At 31.7% G+C, this 19,360-nt stretch overlaps 2 protein-coding genes across 2 annotated transcripts; both read left to right on the forward strand.

Moving 5' to 3' along the window:
* Positions 1-1,129: 1,129 nt before the first annotated feature.
* On the forward strand, positions 1,130-8,069 carry LOC115715151 (uncharacterized). The gene is made up of 7 exons (XM_030643971.2): positions 1,130-1,576; positions 1,810-2,485; positions 2,605-2,716; positions 3,191-3,311; positions 3,421-4,287; positions 4,969-6,892; positions 7,215-8,069. The coding sequence occupies exons 2-7, from the start codon at positions 2,287-2,289 to the stop codon at positions 7,649-7,651; spliced, it is 3,660 nt and encodes a 1,219-aa protein (XP_030499831.1). The 5' UTR covers positions 1,130-1,576; positions 1,810-2,286; the 3' UTR covers positions 7,652-8,069.
* A 7,570-nt stretch (positions 8,070-15,639) lies between these two features.
* Positions 15,640-17,070, forward strand: LOC133036773 (uncharacterized). Its single transcript, XM_061113506.1, has 2 exons — positions 15,640-16,125; positions 16,588-17,070. Exons 1-2 carry the CDS (start codon positions 16,099-16,101, stop codon positions 17,068-17,070), a joined length of 510 nt encoding a protein of 169 aa, XP_060969489.1. The 5' UTR covers positions 15,640-16,098.
* Positions 17,071-19,360: the final 2,290 nt, after the last annotated feature.

The following is a 19,360-nucleotide window of genomic DNA, read 5'->3' on the forward strand; positions in this document are numbered from 1 at the left end:
ATCTCTGAACTATTGAGATGGTTGGATTTAAGGACTTTTGTCTAATTTCATTCAATTTTACTATTTCAGTGATTGTTTATGTACTAAAACATGCTTCTCAGACTTTGATATCTACCAAATCATACCTCTCAAACTTTAACATATACTAAATTATGCCCCTGAATTTTCATCCACGTTAGACTTTTTTTACTAAAATTAGAAAAAAAAATCTTTAAATCTAACAATTTCAATAGTTCAAGGGTATTTTTAACGAACTTAAAAATTCAGGGACATGATTTCGTACATGTCAAAGTTTTAACTTAAATACTATATTTGCATGTTATTTTGAAAATAAAAATTTCAAGTCAATAATGAACACTTTACAACAAATTATATTAGAATTAAATTTTAAATGAATCAATAAATAAAATAATTTAACGACTATTTACTAACATCATCACACAAATTTAATACTTTATTAAAGATGATAATTCTTTTTTTTTTTTTTTGAAAACTTTATTAAAGATGATTTACAATATTGAGGATGCACACAATTGAGTTTTTTCTTTTTTTTTTTTTTTTTTTTTGGACTGTGGTTGCTTATTTTTTTAAAAAAATATCCTTACATATATTTTAATAAAAATAAAGATTGTCATTGAAAAATTTATACTGAGATTTTAAGGTAGAAACCACACAAAAGTAATTGTGATATTTATTTATTATTGTTTGGATCTTGAATTAATGGTTATTTATTCATAGAGGTGAATAAATATGGTGTAGGTGACATTAAGTATAGTCATATTTGTCTCATTCATAATCTTATGATACACAAAATTAATAGCTTATACTATTCATAAAACCATTTAAAGAAATAGCATTAATCAATTGGACCAAAATTAAAAACCATATACTTCTACCAATTTTTATTTTCTTCTCTTTTTTTTTAACTCTTTTTTATTACTTTCTTTAAATAATAATATTCTTTAGACCATAAAATTTAATGAATTAAATACCAAAATCTGATATTTTTGTTTGGAACTTACACAAAGTGACATAGGTATAATTTTGTTTTTATATGAAACTTTTGTATTGTTTATTTAATGTTGTACGACACAATTTCATCAGTGGTGTATAATTGAAAATAAATAAATATAAGAAGTGCGAATTTCATAATAAGAGATAGTTTAGGGGGCAAAGTGAAAATAAAAAAATCACTGAGAAAAAGCTGGGAAAAAGAAAAGAATAAGAAAATGAATGAAGTTTGCTGGAAAAAGAAAGAAGCAGCAAATATTAACAGAAGAAAAGAAAAGAAAAGAAAAAAGTTTAGTTGAAGAATTTTTCTCGGAGGAGAGAGAAAGTGAGAAAATGCTGGAAAATCTAGGGATTGTTTACACCGATCCGTTTCTGTAGAGCTCTTCGATCCGTACAATCCCCAGACAAAGCAATTAATGTGTTAGATCCGGCTGTCTGATACAACATTCGTCGCATTGTAATTTGACATTTCAACTCTTTTTGAGGTTTATCTTCGAGTTTGGGGATCTCTCAGTGGTACTACCATGGAGTTTCATATAAAGAGTTTGAAGTCGGCTTTGACTTGGTAAGTTTGAGTTGAGCAAAGATACTCTCAGTTTCATCGGAAGTTGTGTAGTTTTTTTTAAGCTATGAATGGAGTAGTGGGAATGGTTACTTGGAAGTTGAATTCGAGTCTGAATTAGGCTTAATTTCCGTTTAATACTCTTCACTCAAAAGAATTTTAGGGTTTTTGAGATTTTGTTATTGATATGTATATTATTAAGTATGTTAATTTTGATTGGTGTTTTCTTCTGTTAGATTGGAAATGGACGTTTTGGCATCTGCGTTTCCAGTGGTACAATTGCTTCAGTGAATTATGCTAATTTATGCAACTTTTGTAAATATGATAAATATATATATTACGAGGATTTGATGTTGAGGTGACTTGGACTTACCATCTACGGTTCCTATGGGGTATTGGGTCGCTTGCATTGGAAATTAATTATTTCTGTGACAAGTTTTCGATAAGGGTGAATCGGAAAAAAAGGGTTTTTTTCGTGAGCGACAGTGATAGCGGCCTTTAATTATTTTCCTATGCAATATCCCATTACGGGTTAATCTTTGGGAGTTTGGGCTTTTTTATTTTTGGGAATAATTATCTTCACTGTGGCTAACAGTGTGGTATATACATTATGGATAATTCTTCCTTGTACAAGGGTTGCTTGATTTTGGGTTGTATTGAGAGATTGGCGTTGAGATTTTGAGAGACTGTAGCTTTCTTGGTGGCCGGTGGAGATGCCTCCTTCTCCGGCATTGAGGTCTTCTCCTGGAAGGGAATTGAGAGCTAACAATAATCACAAACGAGGACACAGTTTCGAAGGTGGATTGTTTCTCAGAGAAAAAGATGACGATCTTGCTTTGTTCAGCGAAATGCAGACCCGAGAAAGAGAGAGTTTTTTGCTGCAGTCCTCCGATGACCTTGAATTCACACTTCGTAATATCCTATTCTTCACACTTCTATTAATCGATTTGTTTTCTCCTTAAGTTTGAAGTTCTTTTTTTTTTTTGGTGGTCATCTGCCTTACGGGGGTTTTTTCTTTTCTCTTTCAACAGCTTCAAAATTGAGACACTTTTCAGATATTAAGCTCGGGATCTCCATTCCAGTACGAGGAGAGAGTACTAGTAACCTGCTCAATGCCGATGGGGATAAGAATGACTATGACTGGTAAGTTTTTTCTCCTCCCTAAATTGCTGATAATTTGGACCTCCATTTGCTGGGAACGGGCTCGTGCTGGATGTGTTGGTGTTCCAGTTACGGAGAAGATAACTTAATATGCACTGCTAGTAACTTCTGCTTTCAAATTTTTGGGCAATGCAACATGTATAGGTTGTGATATTGTACCTCAAAAGTGTTCAATTCTCTTGTAATATGGACAGACTATGATAATGTCTTGGGTAAGCAGAACGGATTAACTAGCTGGCTGCTAGAGCATATTATCCATGCTGCATGTGTATGTGCATCTTGCATCCCATGTCTCTGTAAATTTAAGTAGGTTGTTAGAGCTGGAAAATATTATCCCTTCTATTTGTCAGGTTTTTCAGTCATAATTCAATGGTAGTTGACGTATTAGAAATATATTAGTTTTGTTGAGGCTAAATTCTCTGCTTGTACTAATTTTTGCATATACTTGTTTCATAGGTTATTAACACCTCCCGACACTCCTCTTTTTCCTTCACTGGATGATGAGCCACAGCAACAAACTTCTACAAGAAGGGGAAGACCTCGAAGTCAACCTATTTCAATATCTAGATCATCGACAGTAAGTGGTTATATCCTTTTCTGATTATAATTTTGTTGGTTATGTTCTGTGAAGATTTAGAGTAGATTTCTCTTTACCTCTTCTTAAAGCATATCAGCATCTTTTGCAGATGGAGAAAAGTTATAGGAGCAGTAGGGGTAGTGCAAGTCCAAATCGTTTGAGTCCATCTCCTCGTTCTGGAAGTAGTACATTTCAATCAAGGGGAAGACCATCATCAGCACACCAATCCAGTCCATCATCAGTTCGTCAATCTAGTCCATCATCAGTTCGTCAATCTAGTCCATCTTCAGCCCGTCAATCTAGTCCATCATCAGCTCGTCAATCTAGTCCATCATCAGCTCGTCAAACCAGTCCATCTCCGAGTTTACGACATGCTACTCCATCACGAAGACCATCTACTCCCCCAAGTAAACCCTCGACTACTGTCCCAAGATCTTTAACCCCAACTCCTCGTAGAATGAGCACTGGTTCTGGTAGCGTGCCCTCATCAGGGGTGAGAGGAGTGTCCCCTGTAAAGAGTAGTCGGGGGAACTCTGCATCTCCTAAAATAAGAGCATGGCAAACCAATATTCCTGGGTTCTCCTCTGATGCACCTCCAAACCTACGTACTTCTCTTGCTGATCGACCTGCAAGTTATGTAAGGGGTTCCTCACCAGCAACAAGAAATGGAAGGGACTCTTCCTCTAATTACAGAAGGCAATCAATGTCACCAACTGCGACTAGAAGTGTCAGCTCCTCTCATAGTCATGAGCGGGATCCATTTAGCTCTCAAAGTAGAGGTTCTATTGCTTCTTCTGGTGATGATGATGTTGACTCTATACAGTCCATGCATGTGGGTAGTTTAGATCGATCAACAACAAGAAGAGTTGCGAATTTCTCGAATAATAGAGGTCCTTCCCTTGCCAAAAAGCCAACCAAAATAGCATCTCCATCGTCTGCTCCTAAAAGATCTTTTGATTCTGCTCTTCGACAAATGGTAATTCTTAAAAAGTTGACACTTTTAAGTTTATGTGTCTGTCCTTTTGATTATGTGTTTCCTTGTTATTTCTTTAGCTGGAGGATGTTTGTTATGTTGGGCTTATTTATTATAGTGATAGAAGCTATTGAATGCTATTTATGGGGTTTGTTGCAGATTGAGGGGAAATGTCAAATTTAATGTTTGATAGTTTTGATGTTGGTTAGCTTCTGTTTAAATCGACAACATTCTTTTTTACATATACATTTGCAATCTGTCAAAATCATTTGAACTCATTTATCAATTTTTATCAGTGATAAATTCATTGTTTGATGTCATTTTGAGTGAGTGATCAAGTCATTTTAGGGTTTGTTTTTGTTTACTCTACATGGACCGCTTGCCAACATTTTGTGAATCTTAATGCTTCTGTACTACTAGTATAGCATGTGCTGACTAGAAGTGCAGAATCTTTTGGATGCAATTAAACCTTTGAGAAGTGCTTTCATGATTCTTGTAGGGTTTTTTTTCCCCTTGCTCTCTCTCTCTCTCTGGGCTAGTTTTATGGTGGTTTATTTTGCTTCAAATTTCAATGTTCTTTGTGATTCTGCGCTGTTCATTTGACATGTATGTTTAAGTCACACCTTCTCATTATGAAGTTACCCAGATTCTGTTCACATCTAATGTGCTTCAATGTCTTTGCAGGATCATCGGAAAAGTCCTCAGAATATGTTTCGACCCCTTTTATCCAGTGTCCCAAGTACCACCTTTTATGTGGGAAAAACAAGTTCTGCACATCATTCTTTAATCTCTAGAAATTCATCAGTCACAACAAGTAGCAATGCAAGTTCCGATCAAGGTGCTTGTGCCGCACCTGATACTGAAGGGAATGATCACAACCAAGATGATGTGGCTATTGAATATGAGAGGGTACCATTTTCTGATGTTCCTGAGGAAGTGTTTGCCTTTGACAAGATGGATGTTGTAAATGAAGTCATTGGACATGAAATTGATGACGGGTCAATAAATAATGTCGAATTTGATAGAGGCCCTAAAACTGAGTTCGTTGTTGCTGACCCTGGAGAATTCCATCACCACAGTATTGTCACAGAAGTTGGTCCAACTTCAGAAACATCTTTTGTTAATGATGATTTTTCAGAAGTGGACAGTATTGAAAATATGGCAGTTTGTTCTAGATGTGGTTGCAGATATCATGCTTCTGAGACAGAGGAGAGGTTCAATGGACTATGTCGAGAATGTACTATGAAAGATAAACTTTTGAGGATAACTACTCTAGAGACAGCTGTAGTTGTTGATACCTTCCCAGTGTCATCTACACACATTACCGAAGAGAGGCATTATGATGATTTGACATCTATGGCTGTGCCTGAGCTGTCACAAAATACTGATGAGAGGGGGCCAAAGAGTTTTCAGGATGAGGAGAATCTCGAAGAAGGCAAAAGTTCTTACAATGAGCAAAATCATAGTTACTTGCAAGAAAATTCTCTTGCAAAGTCAAAGGAGGAAGGAGGAGAGGTTAGGTTTGCCAAGCAGCTAGAGGATGGCCCGTTAGCTGTTGGTCAGGGTTTGCCCAGTAATGACACTGGGGGTCAAAAACTGCATCATGTCACTGACTATCCAAATTTGAGATTTGAGGTTTCAGAGGGTGCAGGAATTTCAGTATTGCTGAAGAGAACAAGCAGTAACAAGGGGACCGTTGTTCGAGGCAGAAATTTTTCAGCCGCTAGCATACCGTATGATGATTTGTCATATGCTAAAGATAGTGTAAGCAGCATGAGAAGCTCCATCGGGCATGGCAGTTTCTCCACTTCATCCTCTGTTGATTTTGGTACCCGACAAACAGATAGCCGGGTGCAACGGCAGTTAAGTAGTGGAAGGAAATCAGACACGGAGCACTACAGAAATGACAAGAACACAAGACCTCAAAACCATGGCCCTTCTTTCTCTGGAGTTGGAAACCTATCTCGTCAAGCGTCATCTCTTTCAACAAACACACATGAAGATAATTCTCAAGTTTCCATGGGCAATGTGGAATACAATCTTTCAAAGGAGACATTTGTATTATCTCAAGAACATTCGGTAGCTTCAGAGCAAACTAAAGCAGATGTTACCGACATACCTTCAACACAATCATTTGTTGTCGAAGAAGATGATTATGAACACAAGGACAGCAGAATTGTTGATGCCTCTACCTCTGAACTTCATACTCCCGTAGCTGGTATTGGTTTAGAGGAAAAATTGGTAGCATCGTATACAAATTACGAGGCATGTGGTTTACCAGATGTACAGTCGCCCAAATATGCCACTGGTACGACAGATCTAGATCCACGAGATATGACTCCGGGATCTTCGTGTAAGGAGGAACATTCTAATCTTGATGGTGATGAAGTGGATAGAGATGTTGGAACTCATAATTCCATGGTTATAGTGTCCGAAATAGAAACTGAAAATGGCCAACACAGTAATCCTGGTTCATTGAGCGATAATGTCTCGCTTGCATCAAAGAGCACCTCAGAGGAGGAGCCTTCACCATTTAACCCTTCTGACAAGGATATGACAGCTTCTGCTACAGAGTCCACAAACTCTGATCAGGCACATGACATCCTAGGTATGATCTTTCTTCGATTGTAGTTTTTTTGTTATTTTCATTCTCTTACCTCTAGTAGTTCAAATGTCTAATCTTATCGAATATTCCTGTCTTAATATGTTTTTAAATAGATCACATTAATCTATTAGTATAGCTTTCTAAACACAGACTTTTAGGAAAATGAAATAATTTTGCATATTTCGAATCAGTGCTAATGTAACATGTAATCATATCAAGATAATAAAATGCTGCATATTGAAATTATGACAAATTACCAGTTCATTCTAACTTCCTCTGGGCTTTCGTTTCGACCGGTAACTGACATACTTTGTATATTTATTAGAACAAGAATCAACGATAATGGTAGAGTGTCAAAATGGAAGAAAGGGAAGAAGCCTAACTCTCGACGAGGCAACAGATACAATACTTTTCTGCAGCTCTATTGTTCATGATCTGGCCTACAAGGCTGCAACAATAGCACTGGACAAGGAAAGTTCAGATCATCCATTAGAAGGCTCGCAGCCAACAGTTACAATATTGGGAAAATCCAATCATGACAAAAACGATCTACCACATGGCAGAATTGTCGGCCATCGCCCTTCGAAATTTCAAAAGAACACCAGGAAAAGGAAGGTGGAGATAGGTGTCAAACCTCCTAGCGTGATAGAGAACGACGAGAACGCTGTTGAACCGTTAAAGCGCAGTGTCGAGCCTCCTAATAAGGTGGATACCATGAAGCCTCCAAAACTGGAATCGAAATGCAATTGCACAATAATGTAAGTTCAACTCTACCTTACCAACCCCTCTATTAGCATAATTATACGAAGGCGATGGAGCCAAGTCCTTGTATTTTGATGGTTTTATGTTTGAAGGGCTGTTTGGATGTTGTCAATTAATTGTTCCCATTTATTTGTAAGAAATACCCACGTTGTGTTGGTGACCAAATTGTAAAGCTTCTTTTTTTTTCTTTTTGTTCATTTTTACTTTTTTTAGGCTAATATTAGTTAAGGCAATGAAGGGTTCTGTTTGCTCCAGTTGCCACATTCTTGTTGGTTATTCTGATTTGGTTCAATACCTTAATAGTAGAGATAAGTGTGAATTAAAAAAAAAAAAAAAAACCTGATTCATATTCGTTATGATTGTGAAGATTATACCTTCCATTTATTCATCCATGTTGGGGTCACAACTCTTTTTGTTCTAATTTGTTTTTGGTTCAATACCTTTTCAGTAGAGAGAATTTTTTTTTTTTTTTTTTTTGTTGCTGAATTTCTGGAATCTTGGTTGAAGTATTGAACTGCAAAATCTAAGCGATTAAAGTCAACAACGTGCCAGAAAATTAGTAACACGTGGAGGAAATGGCATTTTTACATGGTATATCACAGAAAATAATAGATTATTATATTATTATTATTATAAGATTTGTTATTGATTTGTAATAATCACGATATATCATGTTATTAATCATTATATTGTAAAGATTTGTTATTAATTAATTGAGATTTTTGCTGCATTCTGAACTTAGGTCGTTAAAAATGTCTCCTGAACTATTAAGATTGTTGGTGTTAAATTTTTTTTTTCAATTTTAGTAAAAAAATCTAACATAGAAGAGACATAATTTAGTACATGTCAAAGTTTGAGGGACATGATTTGGTAGATATTAAAGTCTAGGGAGCATTGTTTAGTAAATAAACAATCATTGAAATAGTAAAATTGAATAAAATTAGACAAAAGTCTTTAAATCTAACAATCTCAATAATTTAGGGGTATTTTTAACGACCTTAAAAGTTCAGGAGGCATGATTTGATACATGTTAAAGTTCAAGAGGTAATTTTTTTAATTAACCTTATTAATTATAGGACATGAATACTCTATAATGTTTTAATATGGAAAAACCACAAATATAACTAAACATTGTGTAGTTATGTGTAATGACAATGAATAAAATTATTTGTGTAATTAAAATGAATAAAATTATGAGCGTAATTAAAATATAATAGACTTGTAATTTTATAAATAAAATAGAAAAAAAATGTTACAGTATAATGTTTTTTTTATTAATTTTTTATTGTTATTTCATTTTGTTTTATACCGAGCATTACATTTTCAATAATTTATAAAAGATTTTAATTTATAAAATTTTCTACACTTAAATTAAAATAATTAAATTGAGTTTTTCTATTATTATTATATGATTATTTATTATTATTATTATGTTGGTGAATAGTGATGGGATCTTTTATTTATTTATTTATTTGATGAAAAAATATTGAGACTTATTTTATATTTATTGGGAGGAGAGTAATCCATAACATCAAAAAATAAATATTATTTTAGATTTTTTATTTTGTTAAATAATAAATTAAATTTATATTTTTTAAAATGATACAAAATAGTATAATAAACTCATTTCTTTTATCAAAATAAAATTTAATAATAACCCGATATATAGGTATTACGACAATATTAGTTACAATTTTTGCATATGTCCATGTTAAGAATTGTTTTCAAGTTGATTATATTTTTTTTTTAAAAAAAAAAAAGATCAAAAATTAAGCTTAGGGTACTATTTTGTATCTTTAAAAAAAAAAACAAGATTCATTTTGCCGTTTAACAAAACAGATAGTCCAATCGATAACTTTACAAAACATAGGATCTAAAATAATATTAACCCCTAAAAAAATAATGAATCAAAAGTTAAAACATCAAAATTGACAATCTATCATATGTTTTCTCTTCAATTTTTCTTTTTCTTTTATATTAAAAAAAATGAGATCACGTGGTGTAGATTTCTTCTCCACCTCTTCGGAAACATACACAATCCCAACAACCACGCGTCGGTCATAGAAATAAACTTTCTCTTCCAATTTTTATTAGCTAAACCTCAAAACACTCAAATGTTAAAAACAAACAAACTCTCAACTAGTGCTTAAAATATAAATACGGGCCGAACTTTTTGACACAACACCACGAAACTGGCACGAGCTCGGAAGGTATGAGCACGACTAGGTACGAAAAAATATGAGCTTGAGCACAACATGATACAATACTATAAATTGGCATAATACGATACGGAAAATATATGATTAAACACAACACGACAATGGCAGAACTATTTGATACTATGAGGTGGCCATGACTTTCTAATTTTTTGGAGATTTTATTTTTAATACGTGTAATTTATATAAAATTGCATTAAGTTAATTAATCTTTTTGTTACTAAAAAGAAAATTTATACATGTTTGCTATAATAAGAAGGCTATGCAAAAAATTTAAAAAAATAAAGAAAAGCCAATATTGAATAAAAATTTATGTGTGTAATGTATTATGAGTGAAATTTTAAAAATGTGGTATATATGTACTTTACCCGGTGATATAAAATTGGGTAATTTGCGGCATAAATACCTAATGTTTATTTTTGAAGGCAAAAATACCTAATGTTACAATTCTCTTACACCGTTACTACCACTTCCGTTAACTCATAAATATGGACACGTGGAGGGTTCAGATGCATTATATTTATTTTTATTTTATTTTAAAACTTAAAATTCTTAGTATCAGAAACTAACAATTTTATTTTATTTTATTTTAATAACAATTTTTACATAATATTGGCACTTCAATTCAATAATCATGTTCCATATACTACACTGGTTCACTCACCTATGATAATTTAGTATTGCATCTCTCTTATTTTTTTTTTTTTTAAAAAAAAAACAAGTAATATTTAGTTTTTTGATATTAAAAATATTAAATTTTAAAATAAAATAAATAAATGTAATGCATTTGGGTCCTCCACGTGTCCATATTTATGAATTAATAACGGAAGTGGTAGTAACGGTGTAAGAGAATTGTAACATTAGGTATTTTTGCCATCAAAAATAAAACATTAAGTATTTAAGTGTATAAAATAAAAAACATTAAGTATTTATGCCGCAATTTACCCTATAAAATTTGACCAAATATAACATTTACTTATTTTTCTAAGTTAAATTTAGAATAAAATTTACCCTTATTTATTAAAGATGATGTAAGAGCATCTCCAATAGAATATTAAAAGTGTAATGCATCTTCATTAAAGTGAACTCTAATAATGGTGTATAAAGTAGTCCAACATATTAAAAATTGTGCTAAATTTGACACAAAATATATCATATACCAAATTTTACACCACAATAAATATAACAATTTTTTTTTACTCTTTCACCTCTTAGAGCACTCACAATGATTTAGAGAAGCTTTAAAAAATATAAGAAATCGTACCAAAAACACACTATAGTAGAAGCTTTAAACTCTTTTTTTGTTTTAAAGTTTCTTTAAAATTTACATTTATAAAATACTATTGATTACTCTAAATATATTATATTAATTATTTTAAGTTTCATTAATTATTTTTGTATGAGAATATATGTATATATTAATATTATATATTTGAAATGAATAAAATATGATAATTTTTTTAAAAAAAAATTGAGTTTTTGTGTATTTTAAAAAAGTTGATGTATAGTATAATATACAAGTGTGCTGGAAAATAAAAAATAGATTTTTGGTGATAAATTTTAAAAATAGTCCAGAGAAACTATTGAGAGTGCTGATACTAATGTAATTAATGTAATTATCAATTTTTAAAATTTTATTTTTTATATACTTCTGATATATAATGTTTTTGTTGATTTTTTTTACACTTTTTTATCAAAAAATATTAATTTTACCACTAATGCATTGAATCACTATAATAAAATTTGGGCCAAATATGATATTAATCCTTTCTTTTTAGCTAAATTTAGCTCAAATTATATGCTATCTATTAGAGATGGTATAAATTGTGTAGAGGTATTTATTTCTTTAATTATTTTAAATGTTAAAATAATAGTTTTATACTGTAAAAAAAAATTAATTGGCCCCTCCTCTGATTCATCCCTAGTTTTGCCATTGCGATAAGGTACCAGAAATACAAAAGATACAACATGTAAGTACGAATAGACTAGCTCAAAAATTATGGTACGCGACAAGTAAAACTAAAACACTAAATATTATAAGTATATAATTTAAATTATTAAAAAATGTAAACTAAAACTATATATTTATTTATTTATAAAGTAATGCAAATTTAATTATTTATAAGTTAATATTTAAATTCTAATAGTAATTATTTTTTATATTACTATTAAAATATTATAAAATCTATAAATTATACATATAGTTTAATAATTAATTTATTAATTATAAAAAAATATATATGAAAAGGTAAAGTACAAATTCAAGTTTGATATAAAAACAAGTTCCCTAGAAAAATGGATCAGCAGCAAAGCACGACACCCAAATATACAAAACCTTTTCTTTTACCATTTGTTTAGAAAAATCCTACAATTTTTTTAGGAATTTTTACACAAAATGACTATTTTGACCAATTTTTAACATTTATATTATCCTTTCTAATTTTTAACATTTTTACTTTTTAAAATTTTCTTTAATACTTTTTAAAGTTTTATAATTACATATTTACCTTTTGTTCTCCTTTCTCATATCTAACCTCATTTAAATCTAGATTCAACATGTCATCTCTCACTCTCTCATCAAACTTATCAAACTTTCACACTCGTCTTCGCACAATCACCATATGTAGCCTCTCTTCATCACGCAAAGCCTCTTCTCAAGCCACCATTGTCGTTCAATTGATGCTTGTAAGGTCTTCTTCTTCTTCTTCTTCTTCTTCTTCTTCTTCTTCTTCTTCTTCTTCTTCTTCTTCTTCTTCTTCTTCTTCTTCTTCTTCTTCTTCTTCTTCTTCTTCTTGCTAAAATTATAAAAATAAAGTTTAGATTTGATAGTTTTTATAAGAGTTTGTTGTTTATTTGCTTATTTATTATTGAATTTTCTATTGTTCTTACAGATTTTAGGGATTTTGTTCTTATTATTCTGTAAGTTGAGTTCTCATATATATACATATAAAAGTACACTTGCTAAGTGTTTGGTGAAATGCCTAAGAGAATTCTTCACTAGCTTAAAGGAATAGGGCATATTCAAATGTGATTTTATTTCAACTTTAAGTTAGCATTTTCGTGGTATTGTTTAGATATTACTTTTGTTGATTTATATTTTATCTTTTTTATGAATTAGAAATCGTATCTAAATATTTTAATGGATACGTTGATTTAACGTTGTTTATAAGTTGTTTTATAGTTGTTTCATCTTTTAATTTTTTTTATTGTTGTTATTTCACCAAGTCATCCATTGAAGAGGTTTTTCAGGAAAAAATGTGAGATAATGATGATGAGGTTACAACTTTAAAGATTAATGTATTAGTTTTTGTTGTCTTTATCTAGTTTCAAATACTTGTTTTATTATGTTTATATTTTTTTTTGATGTATTTAGTTAGAAGAATTGCTCAACCTTAAATGATCTATGTGTCTCATTTTTTTTTTCTGTTTCTAATTAATTATTTTTTAGCTTTAATTTAGTTATTATACGATTCTTATTCTAAGGTTATTAAGTTTTTTAAAAAAACTAGATCATTAGGTTAAGTCTTACATTTATCAATTGTATTTGAGTTTTAATTAGAATTGTTTTAGTTGCATATTTATTAAATTTTATAAATTATGTTATTTTTTAGTTGTTATATTGTTGTTTTAATGTTGTTCATCAGTACATGATATACTTGCAGTATTGTATAACTAGTAATCGTATTTTATTTGGTTCATTATTTTATTATTTTTGTCATCCTAATATTTTTAGGTGCGTGATAAGATCTCTGACGTTGTTGACAAGTTGAAGCTTCCAAAGAAAAATATTGTCAAGGTTTATAATTTGTTTTTTTGATTTGTCTTGTTTGAAATGTTCTCTGATTGTGGTTCATTCATTTGAAGAAATCATACCAGAAAGTTATTTTATAGTTTGTTTAATGTTGTTTTAACTGCTGCAGGACTTGATTTCTAGTGATGATGAACTTCAAAGTTGATCAGAATAGACTTGTTGTTCATTTCTATTCCTTTGGTAGAATGAAGTCATGAGTTGCAAACATTGAAAGTATACAAGAAAATGTTTCAAAGTCTTTTAAGAAAGTTGAAGCTACTGTACATGAATTAATAATTGAGCTATTTGGTTTTGGTTGTATGTGCTGGAGAGCAATATTTTTTAAGAAACTTTGTTTTTATAATTTTTTAAATATTTTTCTATTTAATTTCACATGTATCTTGTATAGGATATTGAAAATTATAATTTTTTTTATTTGTCTATATTTTTTAGTACAATGAGAAACAACTGTTATTATATTTTTAATTTCTACATCAAGTATTGGTATAATATTTTTTTTTTTTAAAAAAATAATAGTTGTTAGTAGCTTTTTAAAATTGTTAACAACCATTTAACAACGATATAAAAACATAAAAACAACTGTATATATAATTTAAAGAATCTACAAATTTTAATAACTGAAACTCAACGTACAAACAACGTGAAAGTAACATGCTCAAAAAGCAACAAAATCAAACAACGTATTTACAACTTTAAAATAACGGTAAAATAACGAACAATGTTATTACTAAATATAAGTAATTTTTCTTCATATTTACATTCTCTTCCTATCAATCCCCCCCACTTTATTGAAAATCAATATAATGTGTGATCTTTTATTATTTTACATGTCTTAATGTAAGAGATAAGATACATTTTTGTTTTGACATGTAAAATTCTATTTTTTTACTTGTTGAACAACTAGTGTAGTGTATAGTAATTCATAACAAATTTTAAAATAACACGAAAATAACTTGATTTTATGTAATATTTTCATGTTGCAAAAACAACACAAAAAAAAAAAACTTCACAATAATATGAAAACAACTTAATTATTCTTTTGTAGATATTGTGTAGTTTTTGTTGCTTTCGACCAAAACAATATCGATTGACGAACAAATAATTATAGCAAACACACAAAACAACTACTAATGTTGTTATTGCATCAGTATGCATAAATTTTCTACATATTTGCAATATCTTCTTGTCACATTCAGTTATATTTGTGTTATTATTGTATTGCCTGTACATTTAACTTTTAATTTTGGGAAGATGAAAAAACAACGTAAAAAAAACTTAAAAACAACGTAAACGCAATATATTTTTATATTGAAATTTTAACACACACTCACTGTTCTTTTTTATATTTCCCAGAAATTAAATGCAGTAGCAGTTTTCTTCCAGATTTTTGAAAATCATAAAAAAATAGTAAAAATGTATGTAAATCAACCAAACAACAACAAATAATTATCATAATAATTAAGAAAACACAATAAACAACATCAATTTTTTTTATTCAAAAAAAATCAGATTTGTTTTTTTTTTTTTTAAAGAAAACCCAAAATGTGTGGGTATATGAAAATCCAAGGAGATCTCCCTCAATCGTTGATATTCAATGATTTCATTAGATCTCCTCCTCGATTGTTGATCCTTTCTCGTCGGCTTCATGGAGATCTCCCTACGATGATCCGACTGCCATGGCAGAATATCGAAGAAAAGCTTATCGCCGGCGTTAATGGAGATCAACCCAAAGTTCCTAGTGGGCATTCATGGAGGAGATCACAAAAAACTTTTACATCTTTGGTGGCAATTAATTTCAGATCTCGATCACTTGATTGTTTGGGTGGAGTGTTGCCTCCGAAGAACAACTCACTTTATTTTGCTCTTTTAAGAAGGAGAAGTTTTTTGGGGAAGAAGACTCCCGTATTTTTGAAAAAAAAAAAACTTTAATATTTCTAATTTGGTTTATTTTCTCTTATAGTAATAAAAATGTAAAATTTGGAGATTTTTTCTATTATAGACCAAAAATAGATGAAATTTACATTTATGGCCCTAAAAAAGGAAATAAACAAAAGTGGAAACTAAAAAGTTGGTAATTACAAAAATACCGGCTGAGAAAACGGAAACCACCATTCTCAACCATTTTTCTTCGTGACCAGCCGCAGCTTCTTCGTGACCCAGCGATCCAACCCCAACAACCCAATCTCAACCATTTTTCTTCCAAATCCAGCAAAATCAAAATCTAAAAAAATGTAGAACTCCTAGGAAACCAGCTGAATCCCGAAAATCCAAAATCAAAAACGAAAAGGGAAAAAAAAAAACCAGGAAACCTCCATTGATGTACAAAAAAAACTCAAAAACAACAATCATTGAACAAAGAAATCGCGATCAGAGGAGAAGAACCGAGTAGAAGGAGAGCTGGAAATCAAAGAAACTCACCCATGATTGAATCAGAAGGACAATTGAAGGTAAACAAATTTTTTCATGAACGTGGAAAAAAAATTTTAGTGTAGATGAATAGAAATTTGATATTAATTGATGAAAACCGGATTAAATTGAAAAAATAATGAAATATTGATGAATCTGAGAAAAAAACAACAACGGTTTGCATGAAAATAAACATTAAGGCATATAAATAGTTGCTACAGTGTTTTATTCTGAAACTGTTGTTTACAAGTTGTTTTACAGTGGAATAATAGTTGTTTGGGATCTAGAAACTGGAAAATATGAATCTACTGTTATTAATTGGTGATCAGTTTTGAAATAGTTGTTTGATAGTTAATTTAACCTATATAAATAGTCGGTCAGATGAAAGTGTTAGATGCATAAGTTATTGTTGGAAATAGTTGTTTATTGGTTGTTTTGACAGATTAAAATAGTTGTTTGCAACTACAAAAACTGAACCAAGTAAATAATTTACATTATTTCAGGAAACGGAACCATTACAAATATTGGTGCAGAGCAATGGGCATTGGGATGACAACAGAAACTATGTTGATTATGAATCAAGTGGAGAATTAATTTCGACCAAGTGCACTTTTGAGGAACTAATGAGAATAATGATGGAAGAACTCCAATGCAACCATGAATCAACACAACTACAACTGAAATATCAACTGAAGGAAGGAGGCCAACCACTACAAATCAAGGATGACAAAAGTCTGTTGTTCTACATAAAGCTATTAACGAAGGAGGTTGATTTCACAAGGTACCCATTGTGTGTGAACAAAACCAGTAACACGGCACCACCTAACCAAACAATGGTGTGGAACAATATGATCATGGAATCGTATGAGAACAACGCAAAGACACGGGAAGACTTGCGGCAACACGGAAACAACACGGCAACAACTTCCAAGCAACAACTATCGCGCAGACGATGGGATCCGGTGAAGTTGATGCATTTTTCCTAGAAACAAGAATAACGGTGTCATCGAATCAACCATACAACAACCGGACAACAACGAGAGAAAAAACTACCGCAGTAGATGAAGATTTTGACTTCACCGACTATGCAAAGCTTGTGGGCTGCAGAAATGGTACAACAACTAGAAAACAACCAGAAGAAGAAGAGGAAGTGGACAACACGAAATGATGATCATCAATGACAAACGACATGAAACAATAGAGAAGGGGCAAATTTACAAGGACAAAGAAACATTGATAAGTACACTATGCTACTTTGCAATCAAGAAGACATTTCAATACAAAGTAGTGAAATCTTGCACAAAAGAATACAACATAGTGTGTTTGGACACAAACTGCAAATGGAGTTTAAAGGCTACAAAAAATGGAAACACGAAACATTCATAATAAGGAGCTACGAAGAAGAACACACATGTGCAGTTACAATAAGATTTGGAGATCAATGACAAGCTACATCAAAGTTGATAGCAGACTTTGTAAAACCAAAATTCTTGAACCTGAAAACAAAGTGCAGCCCCTGAGACATAAAGACGAAATGAAAGACAAATACGGAATAAAGATGAATTACATGAAAGCATGGCGTAGTAAAGAGCGAGCACAAACCCGGCTACATGGAAATGCTAAAGAGTCGTACAATCTCTTGCCTAGATACTGTACATGCTACGGAAAACAAATCCGAGTAAAAAAAAATTTAAAAATTTTACTTTGATAATATTTGTGGAAAAACGAGCTTGTTTTTGAGTTGTTATTTCGTTGAGTACATGTTGTTTGAAACAATCCTGTTTGATTAAAATTCAGGAACATTAATAGACATAGAGAAAGATGATGATGACAGTTTCAAATATGCATTTGTTGCATTAAATGCTGCTATAAAAGGTTGGCCAAGCGCAAACCAATCATCGTGGTAGACGGTACATTCCTAAAGGCCGCGTATGGAGGCACGTTGCTCACTCGCCAACACACAAGATGCGAGAATCTAAAATTTTTCCACTAGCATCTTGCATAGTTGATTCGAGAACGATAAATCGTGGGAGTGGTTCTTAAAAAAAATAAGAGAAGCATTCGGGGTTCGAGAATGTCAATGCCTAATATCGGAACGGACATGAAAGCATCATCAAAGCAACTAGGAAAGTGTTCCCCGAAATAACACATGGCTACCGCATCTTCCACCTCTTGTCGAACCTCAAAACAAAATTCAAGAAAAATGCAAAGCATTTCGTAGTGCCATTCTTTGCGGTACTCGCAAAAGCTTACACGTAAATGGAGTTTGAATTCCATATGAGGGAGCTAGACAACTTGGATAAGCGCATAAGACCGTACCGGAGAAAATTGGCCATGAAAAATGGTCAAGGTATCATTCGTAAAACAACAGTGAAAACTAATAAGGAGGATAAAATTAATGATATGTTCACCTATTTATAGCGTTGTATTTGCGTTGTTTTTGCGTTGCGTTTGAGTTTTTTTCCAAAAGTAGAACTATGACGAACCGTCCAAATTGTAGGTACTCTACCATGACATCAAACATAGCCGAGGCTTTGAACTCAGCAAATTTAGCAGCAAGGGAAACACCAGTGACAACATTAATGGAGTGCTTGAGGGCACAAATGCAAGAGTGGACATACAATAATAGAAAGGAGGCACAAAAATGCACAACAAGGCTGACACCATCATCTGAGAAAAAACTCATAGGGAACTATGTACAGTCATTGCGACTAACAGTAAGTTCAGATTATCGTTCGCATAAAGTAAAATTAAAACAGTTGTGTTTGCATAGTTTTTTGGTTGTTTTAAAGTTGGTTTAAAACTTGCAGGTGAAACCAAAGAAACCGAACCCTGTTTGAGGTGATAGATGAAGACGAACAAGAATAGTAAACTTGAAGGAGAAGACGTGCACATGCAATAGATTTCAAAAGATGAAATGCCATGTAACCATGCGATCGCCGTCATGAAGGACTTGAACATAAACACATACAACTACCGTGCACAATACTACACATCAAAAGCATGGCCGCAAACATATGAAGAAACAAGATACCCATTGGAAACGTAAGAGAATGGGAACTTCCAGATTTTTTGAAGAAATCATAGTGTTGCCTCCAAAGGAGAGAATCAAGTCCGGAAGACCGAGGAAAAGAAGAATGGCAGCTTGGGAAACAAAGAAACAAAACAAGTGTGGCAAGTGTGGACAAAAGGGACATAACAAAAAGACTCCGGAAGAATTACAGCATAGAAGTGGAAACAACTACACATCAACCAAAAAACAACTATATTAAAACA

Source organism: Cannabis sativa, chromosome 4, assembly GCF_029168945.1.
Source record: "Cannabis sativa cultivar Pink pepper isolate KNU-18-1 chromosome 4, ASM2916894v1, whole genome shotgun sequence".
In the NCBI taxonomy this organism is placed as follows: Eukaryota; Viridiplantae; Streptophyta; class Magnoliopsida; order Rosales; family Cannabaceae; genus Cannabis; species Cannabis sativa.